This window comes from Mustela erminea, chromosome 5, assembly GCF_009829155.1.
Source record: "Mustela erminea isolate mMusErm1 chromosome 5, mMusErm1.Pri, whole genome shotgun sequence".
In the NCBI taxonomy this organism is placed as follows: Eukaryota; Metazoa; Chordata; class Mammalia; order Carnivora; family Mustelidae; genus Mustela; species Mustela erminea.
Window position 1 is genome coordinate 10,573,396 of NC_045618.1, and position 24,058 is coordinate 10,597,453.

Genomic DNA, 24,058 nt, shown 5'->3' on the forward strand with positions numbered 1-24,058 from the left:
TTTTTCCAAACTGATAGAGTTTATTTCACTTGGGTTTCCAGGATGGGACAAAGGTGACCTTCGTGCTATAGAACGTACATTCCAAGGTTTGGTATGGATAAAAGGAATGAAGTCTAACCCTCTCAATTTTAAAATGAGAAAATAGAGCAGAGGAATATTCCATGGTTCTCCCTGGGTCCTAGGACAGGCTGAGGCGAAGCTGGAGCGGCTCACTGGGTAACTCATCTGCCAGGCATGCCCCCACCCATGTCCCTCTAGACCTCTGTTGCTTTATGAACATCCCTTTGTCAAGACCAAGACAAAAACAGGGTAACTTTACCCCTTGAAGAATAGTGGTCTTCTTTAATGGTCATTGTATGGTAAATAAATGTGCAAAGGGAGATAACCATGGTGTGTATTTTTAGAGTAAAAATTAAACTCCTTATTCTAAGTGAATCACTGTAGACGCGCACGAAGACTCAGCCCTGGAAATATTTATGAAAATGTTTGTAAAACATGAAAAATTGGCAACTACCCAACGTCCAGCAGCCAGGGAATTAATTACATCTATTATGATTCAGAATTCTGGTAGGATTTATGGCCCCCTCTAAAATTCTGGTAAGTATGTATAGACTTTGAAAGGGCACATGACCTATGGAAGGGGAAGAAAAGTCTATAATAGACTATGTATTCAAGTGTTTTTAAATATAAACATGGAACAATATTAGAAAGCTAAACAAACATGGTATGTTGTTGTCTGGGTAAGAATATATAAATCCTATTTTCTAAATGTTTTAAAATTTTGAATGAATATGTAGGTGCCTGTTTCTTTTATAATGAGATGAATTCCTGATATCCAGAAGAACCATCAGCCTCTGGTCGTTCATAAGGTCCTCCCTGGGGAATGACAAGTCCTGGGCCAATGCAGCCCCTCACTTCCTTTCTCGGACTGTAGCAGAATATTTCCAGTGGGCTGCTGTGGTCCTTCTTCCCGTGCCCAGGACAAGGTCTCAGCGTCCTATCCACCATTACCGATCCATGGATATGGGTGCACATAGGGAAACTTCAGTGGCGTTTTTTATCTTACTTTGATCTTGTAGGAAACAAAAATGCCCTAGGTATGAAGATACCCAGTTAAGACACGTTCAGTAGGAATTCAAACTAAAACATTTAGGACTCCCTGTTGTAGTGGCTTGTAGAATTCTATAACCACAGGGTAATCGTCATGTTGATTTTTTTTTTTTTCCCTTCTACTCGGGAGGGCCAAGGATGCACGCATCGTAATGTCTCACCCCTGCTGCCTTGATTTGGGTGGATAAAGGCGTGTGTAACATCAGATAGCAAGTTGGGAACCCTTATTTCTGTAAATGTTAAAGTAGTTTCACATACACATTCATTCAACAAACTAATATTTATTGAGCGCCTAATGGGTTCACACCTTCCGTGGACCGGGCCCAGGTAAATGGGCACAGCTCTCTTCCTGGGAGGCTCCTTACAAGCTGGCCGGGGAAGGTGGGACTCCCCCATCTGTGGAGTTGATCTAAGGGAATCTCTCTACCTCTAAACAGATGCTGAAGACTCCAAAAATAGCTGGTAAGAACAAAAACAGCAAAAAAAAAAAATAGTTACCCTTTAAAATAACTTGATAGCACAAAATGAAAAAAAAAAAAGATTTGTAAAATATTTCTGAAATGATCATGAAAATTATAGGACACTTGAAATCAGAATGGAAAATTATAGCACTTGTATAATGTGACATTGTTAAGATCCTTGTATGTTGCCCTAAAGCAGTTCCATGTTTGTAGGAATAATCAGCCAGGCATTCTCCAGAATCGTATTTTCCAACTTCTGTGACTGATCCCCAGCAAGAGATAAGTTTTACATCATGGTCCAGTACCCACATACATATGCATTAATATAGCTGAGACAAAAATTTCACAAAAATAGTACCCTTAATATGTATATATTCTCTTCTCTTCCATGCTTTTTAAGAAGTTGGTCATGACCCACGATATTCATTTTGTTTCCCCTTTATGGGTCACCAGAGTCTAGAGAACTCCACTCTAGCAGGACATGGTAGCTTCATCTTTTCCTTAAAAGCAGCTTCTCAGAAAGGTCTTTGCAATTGCCTGATTCCGTTTCCTGCAGCACCCAAGAAGCTTAACCGCCATTACTGTTAACGAGGGGTCAACCAAGAAATCAGATTCCACGACCCTTTGTGATTGGCCCTGTAGATGGGTGGCAGGATATATGATGGCGTCAACACGGGTGGAAGAGCCACCGAACCTGGCCTTGGCATGGGGGCGGGGGTGTGGATCTGAAACCATGTGGTGTCTGCCTCAGACATGAAGACTGAGCAAAAGGTATATAGGTGAGCCGGGAGACTGCTTTAGCCAAGCAGCCAAGCAGGGTCTTGCAGAAGTAAAAGCCTGGGAGGGAGCACCGTGTTTGGGGCTGCAGGAAGCCCTGGGTGGCTGCAGTGTGCAGGGCAAACGGAGTCTGGCAAAAGATGGGGCAAGGGTGGGCAGCCATTAGGAACGTGATCTGAAGGGGTGGCTGCCCTGTCCACAGGTTTGACCTTTATCTCTAAGGCAGAGGAAGTCACGGATGGACTTTACCCAGAAGTCACCAGGTGGTTGTGCCTTTGAGGAAAGCCCACCGTGTGTGCCCTAGGGAGAATGAGCATGTGGGGACTGAACCGCCGCCAGTACCACGGAGTAGCTGGTGGAGTATCTGATGGCCTGGGTGGGGGAGGGGCAGGTAGAAGAAGAACCTTCCAGGCTAAGTCTCTGAACGGAAGTGTACACACTGGAGTATGTAAGAGGGAAGAATCCACAGTGACAGCTCCTTAAAGAGGCTTGGATCACATGATGAATGGGGACATTGCTTATTGAAACAGGAAGACCTGGAGGAAGAGAGATTTGGGAGTGACATAGACCAGTACTGTGCAGTAGAACTTTCTAGAATAATGGAAATACTCTGTCTTTGCATCGCCTGTGGCTATTGAGCCCTTGAAATGGGGCTTCTATAAATTTTAGTTTTTACTGAGTTTTATTTAAGTAGCTACATGGGTTCATTGGCTGTGGTGTCGGACACTCTGAGGCACCGCTCTCAGTGAGGCAGAACCTGAGGCAGTGGGGCAGCAGGGGAGCCTACTCTTTCCAGATTCTTGGCTGTGCAGAGCATAAAGAAAGAGGGTAGGACTCAGAAGTGAATGTGGGATTTTTTTTCTTGTTGCTTTAAACGCCAGTGGAAAGGAATTGATAGAACAGGGATGGTAGTGGCGAAGGTCGGTGTGGCTCCGGGAGCCTCCCCCGCAGTCCTGGAGCAGAAGTGGGAACGTGGTGGGTAGTATCAATGGCAGGTGTGCTAGAAAGAAGGGGGGCGGAGAAACTAAGGATGCTGGCCAGAGTGGGGTTAAATGGTGGATCAAGGTTGTAGGCAGGATCAGGGAGACAGGACAAAGCCCAGGGTGTGGCACAGCCAGAGGGGAGAGGAAGTAAAGGACTTTGACCTTGAGAAAGAGTTGATGAACGGCCAGGATGAGGAGCTGCACGTCCATGGAGAAGTCCCCCCCAAGACCGTGGCAATAGTTGAGTGGGGAGAGAAGGACACTGACCTGAGTCGGTAAATCCAGAGTAAACGGAATGTCCTACTCAGCAGAACTGCTGATGCGTTCAAATCCGCCCTCCTTCGTCCTTCTGCAAATGTCCTGATCACTGCTTTTCTCTCTGAGTGTTGGCAAACCAACTGCTTGAAGGTCTGGTCCACAATCTTGCCCCTGGGGTCTAGTGCATGCTGTGGATGTTACACCAAGTGAAATTAAGGGAAACAGATATGCACTGAGATCCTGCTACGTCCAGGAACCTGTTCAGGATGCTGCAAAGAAGATAAAAATATGCAGGAGCCAGTATCCTGCCTCCATGGGGCTCCAAGTAGGAGAACAAAGCAAAGATCAGGGATATATAGGGCTGGATAGATAGGTCTGGACCTTGAATTTCACGGGGGAAAAATATTTTACTTGGTTAAGTAGTTGGCAGTGGGGAGCAAATGACAGATAAAGATGGGAAAGTGGAAATGCATTTGACATTCTGATTGAGGGAGATCTGCCTGGGAGCAAGGTGGTTCTGCAGGGTGCAGTATAAGGAAGCGAAGGGAGAAGCAGCAAACCCAGGGCATAGCAGCGGAACAGTAAAAAGGCAAGGACAGGTGCAAGCGCCTGGTGGAGGTAACATCTGTTGAAACCCCCCACAATCGACTAGAGGAAAGCACGAGAGAACCAACAGAAACGCAAGGGGAAGCAGAGGGTTTCCGTCCCTGGGGACTGAGCGTAGGGAGAAGCCTTACCCTCCATCAGTTGTCTTAAGGGTATTGTCGGGGCTGGGCTGGTGGCCAGACTCTCCTCGCACAGATGCCCGCTCTCGGTTTTCAGAGCACCCGCCAAGCAAAAAGCACGAAGAACATCGGCCTCCGGGTGCACCTCTGACCCACGTGTCTTTTCCTAAGCAAACCATCCGTGTGTCTTGAGTGATTCAGGAGCTACTCCAGGAGCAGCACATCTGGGAAACTCCAGGCAGGTGGAAGAAATGAGCGCTTTGGCAGAAGTCAGCACAGCGTGCTGGAAGCCATAGTAGAGAAACCACTCCCCCCAGCTGTGGGCTGGTCCGGGGTGGGAGTGCGATGGCCCCTCGCACTCACGTATGCATCTGTTTGCTAATTCAGCAAACACCTATGAAGCAATGATGTGTCCGACATCCTGATGTACCCCACTCACCCAAGATCCACTCCTCACCTGTGCTAAGGTGGTACCGCATTTTCACCGTGGACCTCTCTGCAGGCAGACCCAGATGGCTTTGGGTCCCCGCCTCCTCTGCCATTCCGGACTGGGTGGCCTTGGGGAGGTTATTTAAGCTCTTTGAGCCTTAGTGACTTTAATAAGGAGCCCAGGAATGAAGTGAGAACAAAATAGCACCACCCAACGTCCCAGATTTAAGAAAAGGGAATGTCAAGTACCCAGGGGCCATGCTGGCCGGTGCCAGTAGTCCAGTCGCATCCTTGGCATTGCTGAAGCAAAGAGAATCTGTTTTCCGCCAGCCCTCCCAGTAGGACGTGTGCTGGACGTGACCGTAATTCTGTTAGGCTGAAGAGGGATTCTGTGGTGCCTTCAAGTCTTGGCCGGTAAGCTGCAGAAGAATGGGTAGAATTTTTGAAATGTAAATGGCAGAGTCATTTTCAGCTTCTATTTTGTCCCCAAAAGGTATGTGAACTTATTTTTCTTACAAAAACCTTTAAGCTCACCTTTAAAGTTTAGACCAAAGGCTATGAATAGGCCCAACTTTTTCAACCAGGGGACTGAATTAAGTAGCCAAAATAAAAGACTGTGAGGTTTAATCTCCGTTAATAGATTTCAGGAAAACAGAGACCATTTCCTTGAACAGTATTGCAATTTTTTTGCATTGCAATTTTTTTGCATTGAAACATACATACACACACACACACACACATATACACATACATACACATACAATATATGGCTGCTGTTTGGGCCAGAGTGTAATAGGAAGTAAGACTTAATCCCTTTCATAGTGTCTGTAGTAGCACGGAGTGTCCAGATACCTCCCCGACATGCAGCGGGTTCCCGGCCTCCCAGTGACGGGACACTGGTCCCTGCCCACTCCGTCCGCGAGCTCCTCCCCAGGTGACACAGGGAGAGGGAAGGCAAGAGGGAGAGGATGCTGCCGCAGCCTCCAGGAACGACCGTGTTCTAAGACACGCAGTTTCTAACATACCGCACTGTTATCACCTTCCCTCCGTATTCTTCAGGAACTGGAGGGCGTAACGGTATGAAGGTGTTCAGAGCAGCGGGATCGCTAATTTACACCTTATCCACTGGGCTTCCCTTCTGGAAGCAGCTGATTGTCCTCCACAACGGACTTATTCTTAACGGCATGAAGGAGTCTTGCCAGTCGGGGTCATTCTTGGAGTCTTAGCTTGAAGAATGTTCTGCAGCTCTTCCGCTAGAGAGGATGCTGTCAAGGGGCCACGTTTCCAGGTAGCCAAAAAGCAGAAAAGCAACCAGGTCTGTTAAGAGCCTGCTCCAGGAGGGCCTCTCAGAAATGCCGTCTCATGTAATCTGTATGAAAGCCCCCTACCAGAAGGATTTTGTGCCTGTTTTAATAAACAATGCAACTGAGATTCAGTACTGTTGAGTGACTTCCCAGGGTCACGGGCTCCCGTGTGGCAGAGTCGGAATCCAGAGTCTGTCTGCAGTCCCTAAGCTCTCATGGCCTCTGCACCACCAAGAAACCTGGAGGCATGAGCTCCGTGCTTGAAGAAAGGCAGTTTTCAGCTCTGACCTGATGAGCATCTGCCAGTAGAGCTGCCTGAGATGTTCTCCAAAATACTGAGTTTGCTTACAAAACAGTCTTGCAACCTTCTCAATGCATTAACAACTTGGGAGAAGGGAGGATTCTGCACTTTGCAAAGATCAGAACCTTCTTGTGCATGTGTTTCCCCCTCCATGCCTTGCGAAGATCAGAATCCTTGTGTGTTTTTGCCTTGGAAAGCTTCAGAGCCAGCCCTCGGCCAGTCACCGATTCCCAGAGCTTAGCGGGAGGGTAAATAAGATGTTTTCTATAGCCCTGGAAATCCCTGATAAGAGGCCTAAAATCTTCTCTTCAAATCAACAAACTTTGAATTAGTAAGAAGGAGATTATTGGGTTTGGAGTTTGGAAATGTTAAGCCTGGGACAAATAAGTAGTCTCCCCCAGCTTCAGTTTCTCTGCATATAAAATAGGGGGTGCTACAGGGTTACGGAGGGGGCTTATGATATAGAGAGAGTACCGCCCCACACAGTGCTGGGGAGAGGGGGTAGTTAATAGAGTCATTACTGTGTTAACCTTAACAGTGAAAGTTATTTACCAGCATAAATGGGTTCATTCAGGAATAATAGAATTGCCATTCGGGGCATACAAACTACTTAGGAAACCGCAGGCAAGTCCCATTGTAAACAAAGGAGAGGAACTTTATGGAGAAAGAGGAGGAGGTTGGGAGGAGTTGTTTTCAAGGGAAGCACAAGTCCAGCGTGATAATGGGGTCTTCAGTGGCTGAGTTGCTGTGATGGTGGATTTCTTAAAGGAGATGCAGTGTCCTTGGTTCCCTCTTAATGACCGTAATTGATGATTCTTCTGCTGGGGCCTGTGATAGACTAAGAAGGCATACCACTCACAGGGTCAATCTCCCCCACACCATTTCAGTGAGGTGTTCCTTTGTTTCTACATTTTCGCCTTTTGATCAAGATCTTTCTCCAGAAGCATCTCTAAGCAGGAGTCAGGTTTTCATAGTTCCGTGGCCTTTTTTTCCCTCGTGGCCCGTGGAGGTGGGGACATGGTGCAGATGGGAAACCTCCTGAGGTCATCCCATTCAAATAACAAGGACAGGTATAGCAGGAGAAGTCTCAGGCAGTGAGTGGAGAATCGTGTCCTTACTGGGTACAGTGTTTTTACAAAGGTTTGAGAGGCAGTAAGTACAGAAATCAAAAGGAACATGACCATTCCAGATTGCGTGATGAGGTTTTAAAACAAGATCCTAGATCGGAAAGGAGCCATCTGAAACTACTTATTGGCCCTCACTCCAGCTCAGGGAAGGGAAGTCCCACTTGAGAGACAAACCCCAGAGTCACATATCTCTCCTGGGAGTCCCTCAAAGCACTCGTGAGAACAGAACAGTGGACACCTCCGGGTCCCCCCTGAAATTCACCACGTGCGTTTTAGAAGCTACACTTCATGTATAAACACAAGCAATCACTTGTGAACTTTTTGCAAAACAGCGAAATTTCCAAGACGTTTAAAAGCAGCATCGTTATCTCAAAACAAGTGCCGGAACTCAGAGATGTTACTAATAATACAGTGAAGTTGAAAATCCAGAAACTGTAAGTTTTGAGTAAGACTCTAGAGTCCTTTAATTTCCAAATGAAAAAGACAGACTTTGTTGAGCCTGGAAACTTCTCACAGTCCTGGCCCATGGATCCCTTCAGATGTTGTCTGCTTCGGTGCCAGGAAATCTTTTGTTTTAGGTCACCAGATGGGGTGCAGGCCCAGTCAGGGTTTGGTGCTCTCTGGATGAGTCATGTGAATCCAGGAATCTGTTCGCTGGTATTTGGCCGCACAGTGTTGGTTAATCAGTGCGGGGTTGAAGAGAATCTTTCTGGAGGTGTCTTTTCCAATAGACCAAAGGTTGGGTTTGCAAAGGCGTGATGTTCAAGGTCTTCATCTCCCAGGAGGACACACTGAAAAGATTGTTCCACTGAAGCATGGCTGTTTCTATAGAAGCAGTTAGGCCTTTACAGCACAGAAGTGTATCTTACCAACAGTGGGCCAGCGTGTTAACAGACTCAGGCTGGGCTTCTGGTTGTTCAAGAGGCCGATAGTCCAAGAGACAAGTTTGTGATTGGAAAGGAACATGAGCTTTATTCAGAAGGCTGACCACGTGGGAAGAAGGCAGGCTCTTGTCCAAAAGGCAAACTCTGAGGTTTCCAAAGTTCAGGGTCATCAGCAAAGGGAATGCAGTGGCCTGTGATATTTTTCAGTCACGGGCAGATGCGATGCTGCTGGCTACAGATACAGACGTTCTGTCCATGCTCAGGGAGCTGGGTCCTGTTTTGTGATGTGCAGGAGTACTGTGATCTGTGGGGTCAAGGGCAAGGTCTCCAGCAACCGTAGAGCCTGGCAAAGTTCTGGTCCTTCTCAAGGCCAGTGGTCTGCAGATCTCCAAGTCAGTTAGTTCTGCTACAGATCAAGGGACTTAGGTCAGCCAGGAGGAGGAGCACACTTACTCTCAGATTAACACACTCCTTAAGACCAGCTAAAGTTCTCTTACCAAAAAAGGCAGGAACCAAGCACACTGGACATCCTGTGACTATCCCAGTAGGTGTGGAGCTGAGATTTAGAAAGCAAAAAGCAATGCTTCCAAGCATTGGGAGAGCTACAGATTTTGCCAGTGGAATGTTCCTAGCACCGTTAGTCCATTCACGAAACCCTGAGGATCAAGGGTGGAACGCACAATGAAAGTGTCCTATAACTCGCCAAACGGTGCAGATGTTCAAAGCACCTGACTGGTAAAATGGGGTCCCCGATCACTACGAAGGTCCAGAGGAGTTCCCCAGGTGGGAGTCATTTCTCCTTACAGAATTTTAGCCACCGAGGAGGCAGTGGCCTGTGAGCGAAAGCTTTAGTCCAGTGAGGAAACGTACAAACCATGACTAAACCTTGATGAAACTCACGTGCAAACCTCGAATGGCCCGTTAGGTCATTTAAAGTGCCCTACAGCAACGGAAACACGTTTCCCTGCATCGTTATTTTGGACGGAGGGGTGGGGGGGTCAAGTGAGGCACACACATTGTCTGCCTTCTTAGTATTTCCTCACCAATATTGGTTCATACACGCTATCATTTTGTCAGCAGACCAATGGTTTAATACACGTGCAGTTGTAAGTAATGGGAATTTTAGAATTTCTGGGAGGGCCAAGTTAGTTGGTCCGAAGCAGAGCTCTCTTTTTTGTTATTTTGTTATTTTGCAATTATTATTATTTATTATGTTATTATTTTGCAATTATTAGATCTCTAATACTGTTTTTCCTTGTCTGGGGCCTATGGCCAGGCATCTCTGGTCAGTTTTAACAAATGATCATTTGTGAGAACATCCCTTTGGCCCATGACAGAGATTTGGCTATTGGTTTCCTTACGAGCAGCCCTTTTGTAGAAGTATTAGCAAGGTGCTTTCCTTTGACCTCTAGGGAGTCCAGTCTGGAATGCCCAGGAACCTCAATAATATTCCAAAGCTGTGAGCTACCCCAAAGGCAAACTGGACTGTCAGTTTGAATGTTTGTGGTTTTACCCTGGGCTGAGCCACGAGCATGAGTGAATGTGTAACTCAAATCAAGGGACTGCCTCATGACTTCAGAAAGAGTTGCAATGACCTACCTGTCCTATTTACCTTTTTTATCCTTTAAGAGCACCACCAATAAACCATGAAAAATCTGCCTTAGTTAGAGGATTTTCCTGTAAAATAAAATAAAAAGTGGAGAGAACAGCTGGTGAAGGTTATTGCCTTAAGAAAGTCGTGTGAGAAGTTGGTGGCCAGTTGCCTCTCCCCTTGGCGGGAGTGAGGAGGATTCAGGCCTCTGTTCGAGGGGCGCAAGGATGTTGGGGGGGGGGTCTTCTCGCCTTAATCAATGGGCAGGGGCAGGAATGGCCCTGAGGTGGGAGGGTTTGGGGGGATATCGCTGTGCCGCAGAGGCCCCAGTCCCCTAGGCGTTGATGGTGGCCCCATGTTTTGGTTGGGTCCTCAAAGGACATTCCTTCGCCTCTCATAAAAACAGGGAAAGGGGAAGTTGATAATCAGAATATCTGAGGACACGGGGCTTCATTAGGCTTTTCTTTGAAGTCTCAAAACCTGTGTCTTCCTGATCTTTCCAAATGATAGGATCAGGTTCCTCGATTTTTAGGAAGCATAGAGAGGTTAGAGAAAAGTCTGGAATCTCATTTTGACTGTATCTAGCCACCACCACCCCCCCCACAAAAAAAAAAAACTCGTTAAATGGTGTTTAGTTTTAGGTTTTGGGAAATTCTGGGTGCTGTGAAAACTACCTGGTTCCAAACATAGTCCTTATTCTGAAATCAGGTGCCCTTGGTGTTGACCCTGAACTGACCCTGCAGTTCGAGGCAACTGCAATTTCTCTCTGACCCTTAAAGGCCAAAAGTTTTAAGTAAGTAGATGTGTTCTGTAAAGAAGTTTGAGAAAGGGGGGTCACCTGGCTAGCTAGGTCAGTTAAGCATCCAGCTCTTGATTTCAGCTCAGGGTCGTGAGATCCTGGGTATGGAGGCTGCTGACGATTCTCGCTCTTCCTCTGCTTCTCGCCCCCTGCTCGTGCACATGCACACGTGTATGGGTGTGGTTGTGCTCTCTCAAAAAAAAAAAAAAAAAGAAAAAAAAGGTTAAGAAAGGGAGCAGAAAAGGAAATCCTCTCTCTTGTAACAAACATCACCCAGATCAACTTGTGAGGCTTGTGAAAAGTTCTCTGTTGTAACCCCTGGGGCATTCCCAGCTAGGTGTAATCAGAAACATAATTCACTATCTTATCCACTGGAATACTGAAAAAATCGCACTGCACAGACCAACTACAGTGAAAATTTCCTTTGAGTGGGAATAGCTACCAGTGGTGTATGGGGGTTGGGAATTACCCGGTACCGAAGGATAGTAATGTTATTGATTGCTTCAAGGTCATGGACGAACTTCCATCCACAGCCACTGGGTTTTCTTGTGAGTAAAATAGGGATATTACAGAGACTAATTCAGAGGCTAATAAAGCCTTGGGCCCTGTAATCTACTATTATGGGCTTGATGCCTTGAAGGGTTTCCTTATTTATAGGGTATTGATTACTTCTGGAGAGAGGTTTTGAGGGGTCTGTTTGAATCTTGATGGGAGGTATACTGTGGATCCTGCCAGTATCAATGGAACAACTTCCCCATAAAAAGGGGGGTAGTTGGGATGCCTGGGAGGCTCAGCTGGTTAAGCGGCTGCCTTCGGGTCAGGTCATGATCCCAGCGTCCTGGGATCGGGTCCCACATCGGGCTCCCTGCCAGTCGGGCTCCCTGCTTGGCAGGGAGCCTGTGTCTCCCTCTGCCTCTGCCTGCCACTCTGTCTGCCTGTGCTCACTCTCTCTGACAAATAAAATCTTAAAAAAAAAAAAAGGGGGGGGGGTGGTAACTGATCCAGTAGAGACAAATGATGGGTGTCCCCAGATTCAGCCATGATGCAGGCAGAGTCGGAACAAATACTAGATGCCAAAGGGTCGTTTAATTCACTTGGTTGGCTATTTTGATTACTACGGTCAGGTTCTTTAGGAAAAAGACATTCTGGCATGATATTTTTCTAAGAAATCTGAGCCTGATAAGCAAATAAGGAGAAAAGGGTGAGTATCAGTGGGCCTGAGCAGGGGGGAATAGGTCCAGAGATGGGAAGCTGTTGAGGTTTATTAAAGATTCCCCACTATTTGAACTGGTTTCTTACCTGAGGCAGGGGCTTGAGCGATACAAATTTAGCTCTGGGGGCAATAAAGACAAAGAAATTCATTCCCAGTCTGGAGACTGGTTTCTCTGAGCTCATCCAGAGCGAGGATTGGGAAGAACCCCACCACTGGGGAATTAAGAGGACATCATGAAGGCTGGATGGAAGGCTACAGGTGCCTACAGCCCTTGTTAGTTGCCCCGTGGTCCTGGCGCTTAGTAGTAATAGCAGAAATCAGGGAAGGGTTGGTTTTGTTTAGCGGTGTTGATTTGCCAGCCTTGAAAATTAAGAATTTTAGTACTTAACTTTTAGGTAACTCATCTACAGTACAAGTGAGCTGATTTGCCAAATTGAATCTGGGGTGGGCAGTTTCTGTTCCATCCTGGTCCTTTAAAGAAGAAATACCGGGGCACCTGGGTGGCTCAGTCGGTTGAATGTCCAACTCTTGGCTTTGGCTCGGGTCATCATCTCAGGGCCATGAGATCGAGCCCTGTGTCGGGCTCCGTGCTGAGTAGGGAGAATCTTGAGATTCTCACTCGTTCTCAAAAAAATAATAATAAACAGAAAAGAAAGAAAATACCGTGTACATAACAGTAACAAACAATGAATTGAGTTCAGTGCTCCCCAGCTGGATTCTACATTTAAAGGAAGACCAGAATGTTCTTTAAAGACAATTTGGAGTTGATTGTAATAGTCATGAACAGGTTCAACAGGCTTTTGTGTGCAAACCTGAATTTTGTTCCAATCAACAGGCTTAGCAAAAGCTACTGTAATTGCTCGGCAAAGCTTTCCAGAGAGTGTTCTAGCATCCTGCCAAAAGTTAGGGGTCTGCTTTCTCTAAATCCCCTTCAGGCTGCTCCCATTGGGCTAGTTTCATCCATTGCTTGGCCAGGCCCTCACCGACAAGCATGTGGACTAATATAAATCCGAGAAACCAGGTTAGTAAATGGGAATAACTCTGTTAAGTTCTTGAGCAAACCTTATGGGGCTCCTCAGTCACTTTGGGAAAGCCTTTAACGATGGCTCGCTATTTGGCTTTATTCCAGGGAACATAAGAAATGTAGGGCTTATTTGGATGCTCCGAGACTTAACTTTAAAGGGGCAGGTTTTAAGATGTCTGGGAGAGGAGGGAGAAGTTCCTTCAGAGGGAAAGGGAGGTTGAGAGAAAGGATTAACGTGGGGCAGGGTAGGGGAGATGCAGAGCAGTTAGAGGAAAATGGCGTCAGAGGTTGGACCTGAGCCAGGGGGCTGCCCTCCATCTTGAGACAGAACAGGAAGGGGAGGAGTGGCCTCAGCCGCCCTTTTTCCTTTGTTGGTCTTAGCTAATATAAATTTCAGGTTCCCGATAACGTTTGGAAGCTTCAAAATAACCAATCAAGATGGGCTTCCCCTTCAGTTGGTAATTTTACAGCCCGGCCTGCCCAATCCGTTTTGACAAGAGTTGATTTAGGAAGATGGAAGTTTCCATCAAATTCCAGTGACTTTTGGTTAAGTTGGCCCGTTTCCTTAGAAATATGCATGAAAGGGGTCGGCCGTTCTTAAACATAATACCAGCTGGGGTGTCAGGGGGAGAGTACCCCCCCAAAGCATTTTGAGAACTGGGACCCCGTTTCTTAGAGACGTATTCACTAGGGAAACAAAAATGTCCTAAACATGGTTTTTCAACAGGAATGACCTGATCCCAAAAGGAATCCTACCAAAGGCCAAAATGAGTACTCTCAGAAAGAAGAAAGCCTTAAAACAGATCCCGAATAAAGAATGGAGAGCTCCAAACACAGAGCAGAGCTTGAAATCCAGGAGAAAACTTACCTACCTGCAAAGGCTAAGCTCCCCAGGAAAGCAGCTCGCTTGGCTCCAGACACCAGCACTGGTTCGCTCATGGAGCTGTCGTAGGTCTTACCTGGATCCCGCTCTGATCACTAAATAATGTGGATGTTAAACGTAAAAGCCCATTATTTTACCAGAAAAGAAAGGGGGGTGATGTTTATTTGAGAATAACAGAATTGCAATTCGGGGCATGTAAGCTACAGCAAAACCATAGGCGAGTCCTGCCGTAGACCAAGGAGAGGAGGTTAACTTCCTGGAGGAGGAAGAGGACCTCGGGAGGGTCCTGAGTGAAAGTTCAAGAGAAAAACAGCAAGAGTTCAGGGTGATGAGGACAGGTTCTCACTGGCTGAGTTTCCGGGTAGTCCATTTCTTGTAGGAGATGCAACGTACGTCTTTCCCTGCTGGGGTCTGTAGTGGACAGCTCTGTTGTACGGCTTCCCCCTCCGTCCTCCGTACTCCATTGTAATGAGGTTTCTCTTCAGTAACTTCTGCTATTGTCAAGGAGTCTCCCGTTGGCGTCTGGGGAGGAGGTAGCTGGCAGGGACGGCCCAAGCACTTATTTGGCCCACCTGAGCGATAAACAGAAGGATGAGTGGCCGCATGTGAGAATTAGCCGTAGGTGGGCCTCCCTCCTGTGACTAATCTGGTGAGTGCTGGGGTGACCACTCAGGAAAGAGATGCAGTCAGTTCTTCCTCGCTGGTACCCTCAGCACACCTGATAGCCAGAGCTCCCTTTTGGGGAAGAATTTTATATTTTTTTTTTTTTTAGATTTTATTTACTTATTTGACAGAGATCACAAGTAGGCAGAGAGGCAGAGAGAGAGAAGGAAGCAGGCTCCCCGCTGAGCAGAGAGCCCGATGCGGGGCTCGATCCCAGGACCCCGAGATCATGACCTGAGCCGAAGGCAGAGGCTTAACCCACTGAGCCACCCAGGCGCCCCTGGGGAAGAATTTTAAGTCACTATCAAGGAAAAGGTGAATTGGGTGGAAAAGCCAGTATTTTTTTTTTCAGAGATCTAAAAGGAACCTCATAAAGGTTATACTTAAAGTATGAAACCCAGAGTTTAAATCGTTACCCCGAATCGTATAGCTTGAATCAGATAATAGGAGCTCTGGCCACGTGGGAGGACCGGACCTGTGCACAACACGAATTTGTAGGGATGCTCACCGTGACCCTGTCCTAGCAGGCGATATGAGCTCCATTTTAAAGATCAAGAAACTGAACCACCAAGAGATAAAGCGACTCGCCTCTAGGCTTTCTACTCAAGTTAAAGTTCCTTCTTGTCTCTCACAGAGGCTCTCCAAAATATGAAAAACTTTTTAGGCACTTAGCTTTCTAATTTCTGTTTGAAGGCTTTTTCTGACTCCTTCCAGGGCTGCGTCATCTGGTAATGGGGCTTGACTGTAGGCAGGATAAAATTGACACGGCTAGCACAAAGAAGGATGCCCTACTTTAACGATAACACAATATTTTTAAAACCCTCGCACAGATACGGATACGTGAAGGAGTTACATAGTAGCATTTTAGAGGGCTATTTTGGTCCGAGCAAGTATTAAAGGACTTCTTTATATTGCAAATTTCCTCCCATGTGCTGAAAATAGGACCTGATTTGCCCAGTGTGGATTTGCCTGCAACTCTTCCAGTCCCTTTGCATTGGGGGTGGTGGTGGGAGTCGGGGACAGGGGATGGATGCGCAAGGCGCCCCTGTGCTGTCAGTCCCTTCCCATGGCAGAACTATTGTCATCTGCTGTCTGTCTTAGCACCTCATCGCCTAGTAATAGGCAATCTAGGAGCAAGTGGCCTCAAGAGAGACGGAAGAAAGAGAAAGGAGGAGCACTTGGGGGCTATCACCAACTCCTAAAACCCAGAGAAATCGGTGAATGGGTTCAAATGATCCCCAGGCCATAGGAACAGCCAGATCTGTCCCGTTTTCCCTGATCTATCAGTTTTCATCGGCTCCAGATCTCCGTTTCTTCACCTACATAATGTGGAGTGTGACTTAGTTTCTCTTGTGTGGTCGTTAGGACAGTCCAGTGGGCTCATGTTCAGTTAAATGAAGACGGACATTTGTTGGAGGGTCGGGGAGAAGGCCCAGTTGGCGAGGAAGGCCTCAGACACTTTGGGGCAGAGAACCCTGGGATGAGGACTTTACCTCCGGTGGACCCAAGCTGACCTACAAGCTGAAAAGAGGGAACAGCTAAAATTCCTTTTCTGGGGTTTCTCTCCAGGCTCACAAGGGGAGAGCTGGGCAGGGGTAAGGCTGGGCTAAGGGATGAGGCGCCCGGGGACCCAGGAGCTCTGCCCCTACTCATCAACACTGATGGTGCAGTGCAGTTCCCCCACACCCATTCCAGGCCTGTCGGTAGAACCAAGAAAGTGCTGTTTCCCTTCCTGGCTGCCCTTGGAGAGCCCCTCAGAACAGAGGGTCACAGCCTATATAACACGGGTGTTCTAATTCTGGTGACTATGGATGGACTTCAGGGGTCCACGAACCGCCTGAAACATAAGTGTCGTTTTGCGGGTTGATCTAGATCCTTAGTCCAGCAAAAGGCATCTCATCGCATCAGATTTTCAGAGGGGACCTTCCTTGATAAAACGTGGGAACTCTGACCCTCCAGGGCTGGCCCTGGAAAGAACACTCCGCATCGCAGGCCACCCCAGCGCTGGGATCTCGGATCTGTTGCCACCTGCTTCCAGTGATCCCGTTCGGCTTTTGAGGTCTCTCCCTGGATCTGATTGGCACCACGTTCTGGCCTTAGGGATCCTTTTTCTGTGAGGCAGTTCATTTGTATTAATGAACCCTCCATTGATTTCCCATAGTGCAGATGAAACGCTCCCCCTCCCCCGACCAGGGGATGCTTTCCCAATCCTCATGACCCGGCCACACACCAAACATTCCAATTTAATTCTTCTAGGATGGAACACCTTGGATGCTTTTAAATGGGCAGCCAGGACAGATCACCTTTGAGCTTGGACAAGGGCAAGACACACAGACGTGAATGAAGGAGACTAGTTTTTACCCCTCTGCCGCTTTTGATCACTGGTTGAAAGCACTTGGAAATGTTCTCTAGTGAAGGTTTTAAAACCAGTTTCCAGCTCAGAACAGAAGGATTCAATGCAGTGAACGTCAAGGGGACGGGAAATTGTTAGCATGCAGGCATTTTTCATCTTAAATGATACATGCGTACACACGTATGCGTGCATATATGTTTGTGTGCATGCATAACATACGAGGGCGTGTGTGTGTGTGTGTGTGTGTGTGTGTGTGTGTGTGTAGACACAAGGTAAAGTGTACTCATGTTCCACTTTGGGTCCCTTCTGGTCCTGGCTCCCTGTACTCACACAACCTTAGAAGGGCCACCCTAGAACATGATACGCCCAGTACAGTCCCTGCTTGCGTTTCCATCTAGGAGGATGCACTGCTTCCACACGGGGAACGGTCCCTTCCGGGAAGACCGGCTTTTGCTTCTCAAAATAGTAGGAGCCGCCATTCCTTTTGCCTGGTGTGTTCCAGGCACCCTTCTAAAGGCTTTCTGGGGGTTCCTTTGGTCAGTCTTTCAAACAATCTCAGCAGGAGTGATAGGATCCCCATTTTGCAGATGTGAAAACAGAGGCCCAGGGGGCTTCAAGACTGTTCACAAGTGAGGGCCGAGCTGGGATTCAGACTCAAGTCCTCCCAGCCCTGTGCCCTGGAGCCCCCTGGGGGGCGGGGGGGTTTTCTGTAGGGGGAAGCACGGTGCCTGCGTGCAGACAGCGGGGAGGCCAGCCCGCAGAGCCGGAGCCTGACGTGTCCTTCCCCTCTCGCAGGCTTCATCCCCCCTCCCCTCATCTTCGGGGCCGGCATCGACTCCACCTGCCTGTTCTGGAGCACGTTCTGCGGGGAGCAAGGCGCCTGTGTCCTGTACGACAACGTGGCCTACAGATACCTGTACGTCAGCATCGCCATCGTGCTGAAGTCGTCCGCCTTTGTCCTCTACACGACCACGTGGCAGTGCCTGCGGAAAAACTATAAACGCTACATCAAAAACCACGAGGGCGGGCTGAGCACCAGTGAGTTCTTTGCCTCTACTCTGACCCTAGACAATCTGGGGAGGGACCCTGTGCCCGCAAGCCAGACCCATAGGACAAAATTTATCTATAACCTTGAAGATCATGAGTGGTGTGAAAACATGGAGTCCGTTTTATAGTGATGGAAGGAGGTTGAACTCTGTATTAGTAATCCAAGGGTCATTTTTCCTAGGAAAAAAAAAAAAAAGTTAAAAAAAAAAACAACTCCGTACAGAGACACACACACACATACACACACACACATACACACAACACGACCTTTGTCCTCTTAAAATCAGAGCCAGACAGAATTCAGAATAAGCAGAGCGTGGGATCGTGTGTCTGACGTCCAACCTGCTGGGGCCCAGAGTCTACTCTTTGAAGGCACCTCATGCTTTTTCAGGATGCCGACAGCTGCAAGCAACAAGCACTGCCAATTTCAGGGAACAGTGGTGGCCAGCTTGGAGAATGGACGTTTCTGGAGATACATAATACACGTACAAAACAAATTTTTTTTTAAAAGTCTACTAAACATCACAAGTTGACAACATTGCCAGGATAAGCACTAGGGACACACACCCCCGTGCCACCTGCCCCCTCCTCGTGAGGGTGGGGAGCGGGCAAGGCGGAGGAGCGGGCGCCCCCTCCTCTAACTCTCGCAATATGGGTCACGGTGTAGACGACTCACCCAGTCTGCCTGTGGTTCAAGGCCCCAGAGTTCTCTCAGCGATGCTAATGGGTGATCCGTGCTGGAGTCTCTAATTGGCACCTCTCACCAGCTCCATGTTCATGTTCAAGACTGAGGGCCCGAGGGGGGGAGCCAGGCGTGGGGGGCCAGCACCTCATCTCCCCCCACCGCAGCACCCCCCAGCCCCGCAGAGTGACCTCAGGAAGCAGTGGGCCTCGCCTGGCTATGACTGACTTTGCTCAGAGCCGGTGAAACCCATACAGTCCAAGTCATTTGCTTACATTTGCCAAACATTTTGCCATTTTTAAAGAAAAAAAGAAAATGCAATGCATATGAATTTCAAACTGTTGTATGTATAATCCTCTAATACTATTTTTAACCACTTCTAAAATCCGTGTTAACCCTTCAATCACTAACACAGTTCTCTAGGCTGAGTTTATGACGCTGGTTGGTTTTTCCTTTCCTCCTTTTTTTAATGCACCAAAAATATAATGTGATTCAAGGGATGCAATTAATCTATTGTAATTTTTTTTATCGTTTTATCCTCATTTGGATATTCTGCAAAAACAAGAATATACCATGTGCTACGAGAAGGAAAAAAAAAATGCTTGAGAAAGAGTGTCTATGCAGCCTGCCTTTAAAAGAATCACATTTGAGACAACAGGGGATAATGTGATGAATTGCAAATTCGCCTTCTGGCTTTATTCCCCGTGATTCAGTGATCACTGTCACGGGAAGCCCTTTTATATTCATGTTTCACATTCCGAGAGGCGTTCTTTTCAGCTCGTGGAGGAGACACGCTTAGATGTGGGCTGTGTGGATGGGTGCGGTGCTTCTGGGGATAGGCAAGAGAAGGGATGGTCCCCTAGCACGAGCTGTCAAGCCATTTGTGGGGTCTGTGTTGGTAAATAGACCCACGGGGTCGTGGAAGGCACCGCATGACCAATGAATTAAAAGGTCACTGTTTTTAGGGTCGGTCTTGAACGGAGAGACCTCGGTCTGTGTTCTGGGCGTGGCTAACTCTCCAGCAGCTAGCAGGCAAACCTCATCGTTTGGGAGGGAAATCGTGGGAAAAGCTCTTGGGAGTCCGCGGTATCAGCCTCCTAAGGCCATTCCCGTAAGAGGACAGAGCTTATGGGAGAGCCCGCACGCGCACACACGTGGCCCAGTAAATGTTCCTTTTGTGTTTCCTCGGTGACCTTGGTCCAGGCCACTCGTGGCCCTGAGAAAGATCTCAAAGGTTGTTGGTTGGTTGGCTTTTTTGCCTGAGACCCAGATGTGCAGTTTCCCCGGAGGGCAACCAAAGAATCAGGAAGGAAAGAAGAACGGCCGTTGTGCCCAATTTCTCACACACGCTGTAAAAGGGGCCGTTCGTGCGACAGTCGGAAACTAGAGAAAGCCCCACCGAGCAAGGACGACTCAAAGAAAAGCTTGTGTCGTGGTGTGGGGCTGCCGCACCGTGATCAGCTGCCTGGGGCAGGATGCTTCCAAAACCACCCTTCTGTGTGTTTACTTCTAGTCCGTCCCTGTCCGTGAACATGGGGACACTCATCAGTATGTTAACTAGTAAGAGGAGGGATTGTTCTCCAACCAATGCATAAAATATGTATGGTCTGTCATTCCTAAGGCTTTGAAACTGTTCTGTACAGGTCTGGGGTGAGTTTTGTTTTGAAATGTGTTGCTCATAGGTCACTGCCTTCTGCGTAGCTCTCCAAACTCCGTTCACACACGCTGAGCCCCGCTGACCTCGTGTTTTCATGGGGCCGTTGGCTTTAAAAAGAAAGTTTTTTTCGAAAACGGTTTGCATTTTGGATTTTTTTTTCCCCCCTGAGATTTTAGGATGAAGGAGATGTTGAGATGAAAAAGGAAAACACCTCCGGGGCTCAGTTTTGTCAGCAACGAGATCTGAACTTAAAGTCCCCCATTGCAAGATGGCCGTAAAGCACGACGTGTCACCTTTTAGAGTTTTAACGTTTCTCCTCCTGCAGAACAGGAAGCCTAGCCTGGTGTTGGGTTTTTCCTTTTGTGCTACAAAGAACCATTGTACGTACAGTGTTAGTTCTAGCCTCTCAGTCATATGTTTGGTTTTCAGAGGTATTTTGAATGAAAAGATTTCCTGGCAAGAGCTCCATTGGACTTACAGAAAACAAAAATGTAAGGATAGAATAAACCTAGAAGGTGAACACCAAGCTTCTCTCTCTCTCCTGCTCCAAACTCCTCTGCCATCATAGTCAAACATGCCCAGAGATGGATGAAAAAGCCTCCCTTAGCTGCAACTTATGACAGAGGTTTTTAACTCTTACATGTAGACCAAGAAGCTTTTTTGACCTATATTATTCCTGCACATGAAGTCAACACATTTCATAAAAGTAGATGTTTCTCTGGGACATCTGGGTGTTCGGAGGCCACTGTCGGGGACGACCAGCAGCCTGGCCTGCTCCTTCACACTTCCACGGAGGAAGGCTGGGAAGCGTCAAGGCACACTGGGGCCATCGCCACTCCAGAAGGCCACAGCATGTGGGCTTTACCTCACAGCTAATGAAGGAGCAAGAGAGGCCTCCTCTCCCAGTCCCCCTGTAAGGAGTTTGCTGGTAGTACTTAGCAGCCAAAATAATAAGGGGAAGCCAAGAGCTTCCAAGGAATCCTTTGACAGGCTTGTTAATGTCTTCCAAACAGGAAGGAGTGTGCCTCTCCATAAAAATCACTTCTTTCTCAACCACCTTACAGTACAATAGCTTCCTCTAGAGATGATTTTTTTTTTAATTAGGCCTATACATTTTAAAGGGGTGTCTCTACATTTAAATCCCTGATTTAATCCACTTCCCTGTCTTCAGGGATGACCTAGAGTTTCCCCTCACTCAGGCATGGTGAGATTTCCCATCCCTTCCCCCATGGAAAGCTGCCACTACCAGAAGGCTGCCGCACGCAGGCTTTCCTCACGGCTAATGAAGGGGCACGAGAGGTCCTCTGAGGGGACCTGCCGAATTGTTCCATACGGGGCTCCCGGCCAGTCCCTGGGAATGACGCCCCCCACCACCCCGGAGGCATTTTCTCAGGAATCAGGATCAACCTGGTCGCTAATGGATTATGTTCCACACTTCGAGAGCAGGTGGTTCCTTGAGGAACACGTGAAATGGAGAAAATAAATGGCGCGTGTGTGTGTACGTATACACACACAACATTCAGAAACACACTGAGGAAAAGTCGCTGTTGGCTTGCAGGAGCCTGCGAGGCTGGTTTTCTTGCTGCCTGCTGTTCAGGCCCTCACAAGGGTGATCTCTTCTCCACCCAGTCAGGCCTGCCAGAGCCGTACTGGACTGGGCAGCATTAAAGCAATAAAGGTCGGTGTCGAGAAATCATACAGTCAAGAGCAGAGGGAGAAGGGAGACAGGAGAAACTTCTCTTACGGTCTTGGTGGAGTGCCCCTCAAGCGTTGTGTGTGTAATTGGTGTGGTTTGATTTAGAGGAAGGGAGAAAACCAGGATTCGTTGTCTTGTGCTGTTCTTCTCTGCCCATTTTGATGGTTTCGGGAGAAAGTTCCAGACACACAGTAGGGGCTTGATTGCTGAGTTCATGCTGCTGCTCTCTCCCTCAGCCTCCTCTCGGCCATGAGCTGTGTTTTCCTTTACGTCAGAATCCAGGCCAAATACTTAAGAAGTGCCACGCTTTCCAAGAGAAGGTGCTAGTGAAAATTAAGTCCAGCCTGGAAAATCAGTGTGGATTTTCCACCGTCCTCCGCTTCCTCCCTCTGCCCTTCCTCCTTGTTCGTTATACCATTGCTTCCAACTCAGTCCGCATTGTTGAGTTCTGAACAGTGCGAGGACCTAACCTCTTGGAGCAACTTGCCCTAAATAGCTTTCAGAGCCCAGCCTCCTGGGGGATTATGGCTGCTCATGAATAAACCTGTAAAACTGAAGGATCCCCAACTGGTAGAATATGCAAGAAGATATTTTTTGTTCAGATGCCTCTTATGGGGGCCTGTTGCCCATGGTAACACATGGAAACTACCTTGCCTGGCCACAGCCACCCACCCTCGCCTTCCTGTTCTCAAATTTGTAGGGGATATCAGAGTGCTTGGTCATCATGGCAGAAGGGACAGCTAAAAGGCCTAAGATGGAAAATTCCAAAAAGCAAAGATCTATACCTCAGAGGTCTGGGACTGCCCTGGACGCAGGGATCGAACTCCTCCTTCTCAGAGATCAGGCACGTGGTAGCGTGATTTCCCTTTGTAGGGTTAGTTTCATCTGGATGTACTGTATGAGCTTGACCATTTCTAAACATGTATTTATTCATTCATTCCTTGATGAAGATTCTGGACCAGATACAAAGATGAAAAAGACACGATCCCCTCCTCCAAGAGCTCCAAGAGCTCACAGTTCCATGAGCCACACAGACCTGAACACACACAAAAGCAACAGAATAACAATATTAAGAGCCCAGCTCTGACTGGGCCCAAGGAGGGCAGATTCATGGGGATGGGAAGTTCAGCCTCCTGGATTCGGGAATGAGGAAGGTTTGGGGCGGTGGTGGGGCGTGGTCTAGAACCAAGAACCAAAGAGCAGTGGGGGTCTGCCAGAAAGATGGGGCAGGAGGTCCGCTCTCCTGAGACGACCTCAGGAACAAGTGGATAGACTTTCTGTAAAGGGCTAGGTGGTAAGCATTTTGAGGCTTTGAGAAGCATACGGTGTCTGTCACAGCCACTCAACTCTGTTGTAGCGGGAGAGCAGCTCATGTATAAACAAACGCATGAGCTGTATCCCAATAAAGCTTTATTTACAAAGACAGTGGCCAAGGGCAGGAGTGTGCTGAGTTCTGAAGCAGCACTGCATGTTGCGGGGGGAGGGTGGGTTTCCAGCAGCTGAGACTGCTCTAGCATGGACCAGGTCACGTGCTAGAGGGGGCCTACAGCCTGCTGTCCACCAGCCCTGACGTTTACTGCCCACAGGAGTCTAAGGCAGGTATCCCATTTTCCAAGAATGAGGTAAGTAGCTATGACTGGCAGGGTTTACAACGGAGGCAACATCATCTCTCTCTCATAGGGGACTTTGAGCTGCAGCTCCTTTCAGCTCCGATACTGCATAGCTCTGCCACAGTAATCGTCCTGTTTTCTTAGGTGGTGAAATGGGTATGGGGGAGGAAATAAAGGAATGAGTTTAAATCCAAATAGTATTTCACACCCCTTCCCACCAACACGAAACATTGGCACCGTGACGCTAATACACCAGGTGGAATAATCGGTAAACACTAATAAAAACTAATAATAATAGTAGCTAACACTTACCGAGCACTTACTGTGAACCAGCTTCTTACACATAGGAGCTCGTTTAATCTCAACAATAGCCCTGTGAGGCAGGAACTGTTATTAGCATCAGCGTACAGGAGAGGAGACAGGGAAGGCTTCCAGAATTGGCTCAAGGCCATGAAGCAGAGCTGGGATTCCAACCCAGGTC

At 47.8% G+C, this 24,058-nt stretch overlaps 1 protein-coding gene across 4 annotated transcripts in view; it reads left to right on the forward strand.

Moving 5' to 3' along the window:
• Window positions 1-24,058, forward strand: part of SLCO3A1 (solute carrier organic anion transporter family member 3A1) — a 301,657-nt gene that overhangs the window by 274,535 nt on the left and 3,064 nt on the right. For 2 of the 4 annotated variants that reach the window (XM_032342112.1, XM_032342113.1), the window contains exon 10: window positions 17,681-17,923. In XM_032342112.1, coding sequence (XP_032198003.1) covers window positions 17,681-17,923 — 243 coding nt within the window. Of the gene's footprint in view, window positions 1-17,680; window positions 18,183-24,058 lie in introns of those variants that run through there. The other 2 variants (XM_032342110.1, XM_032342111.1) reach the window with 1 other exon arrangement.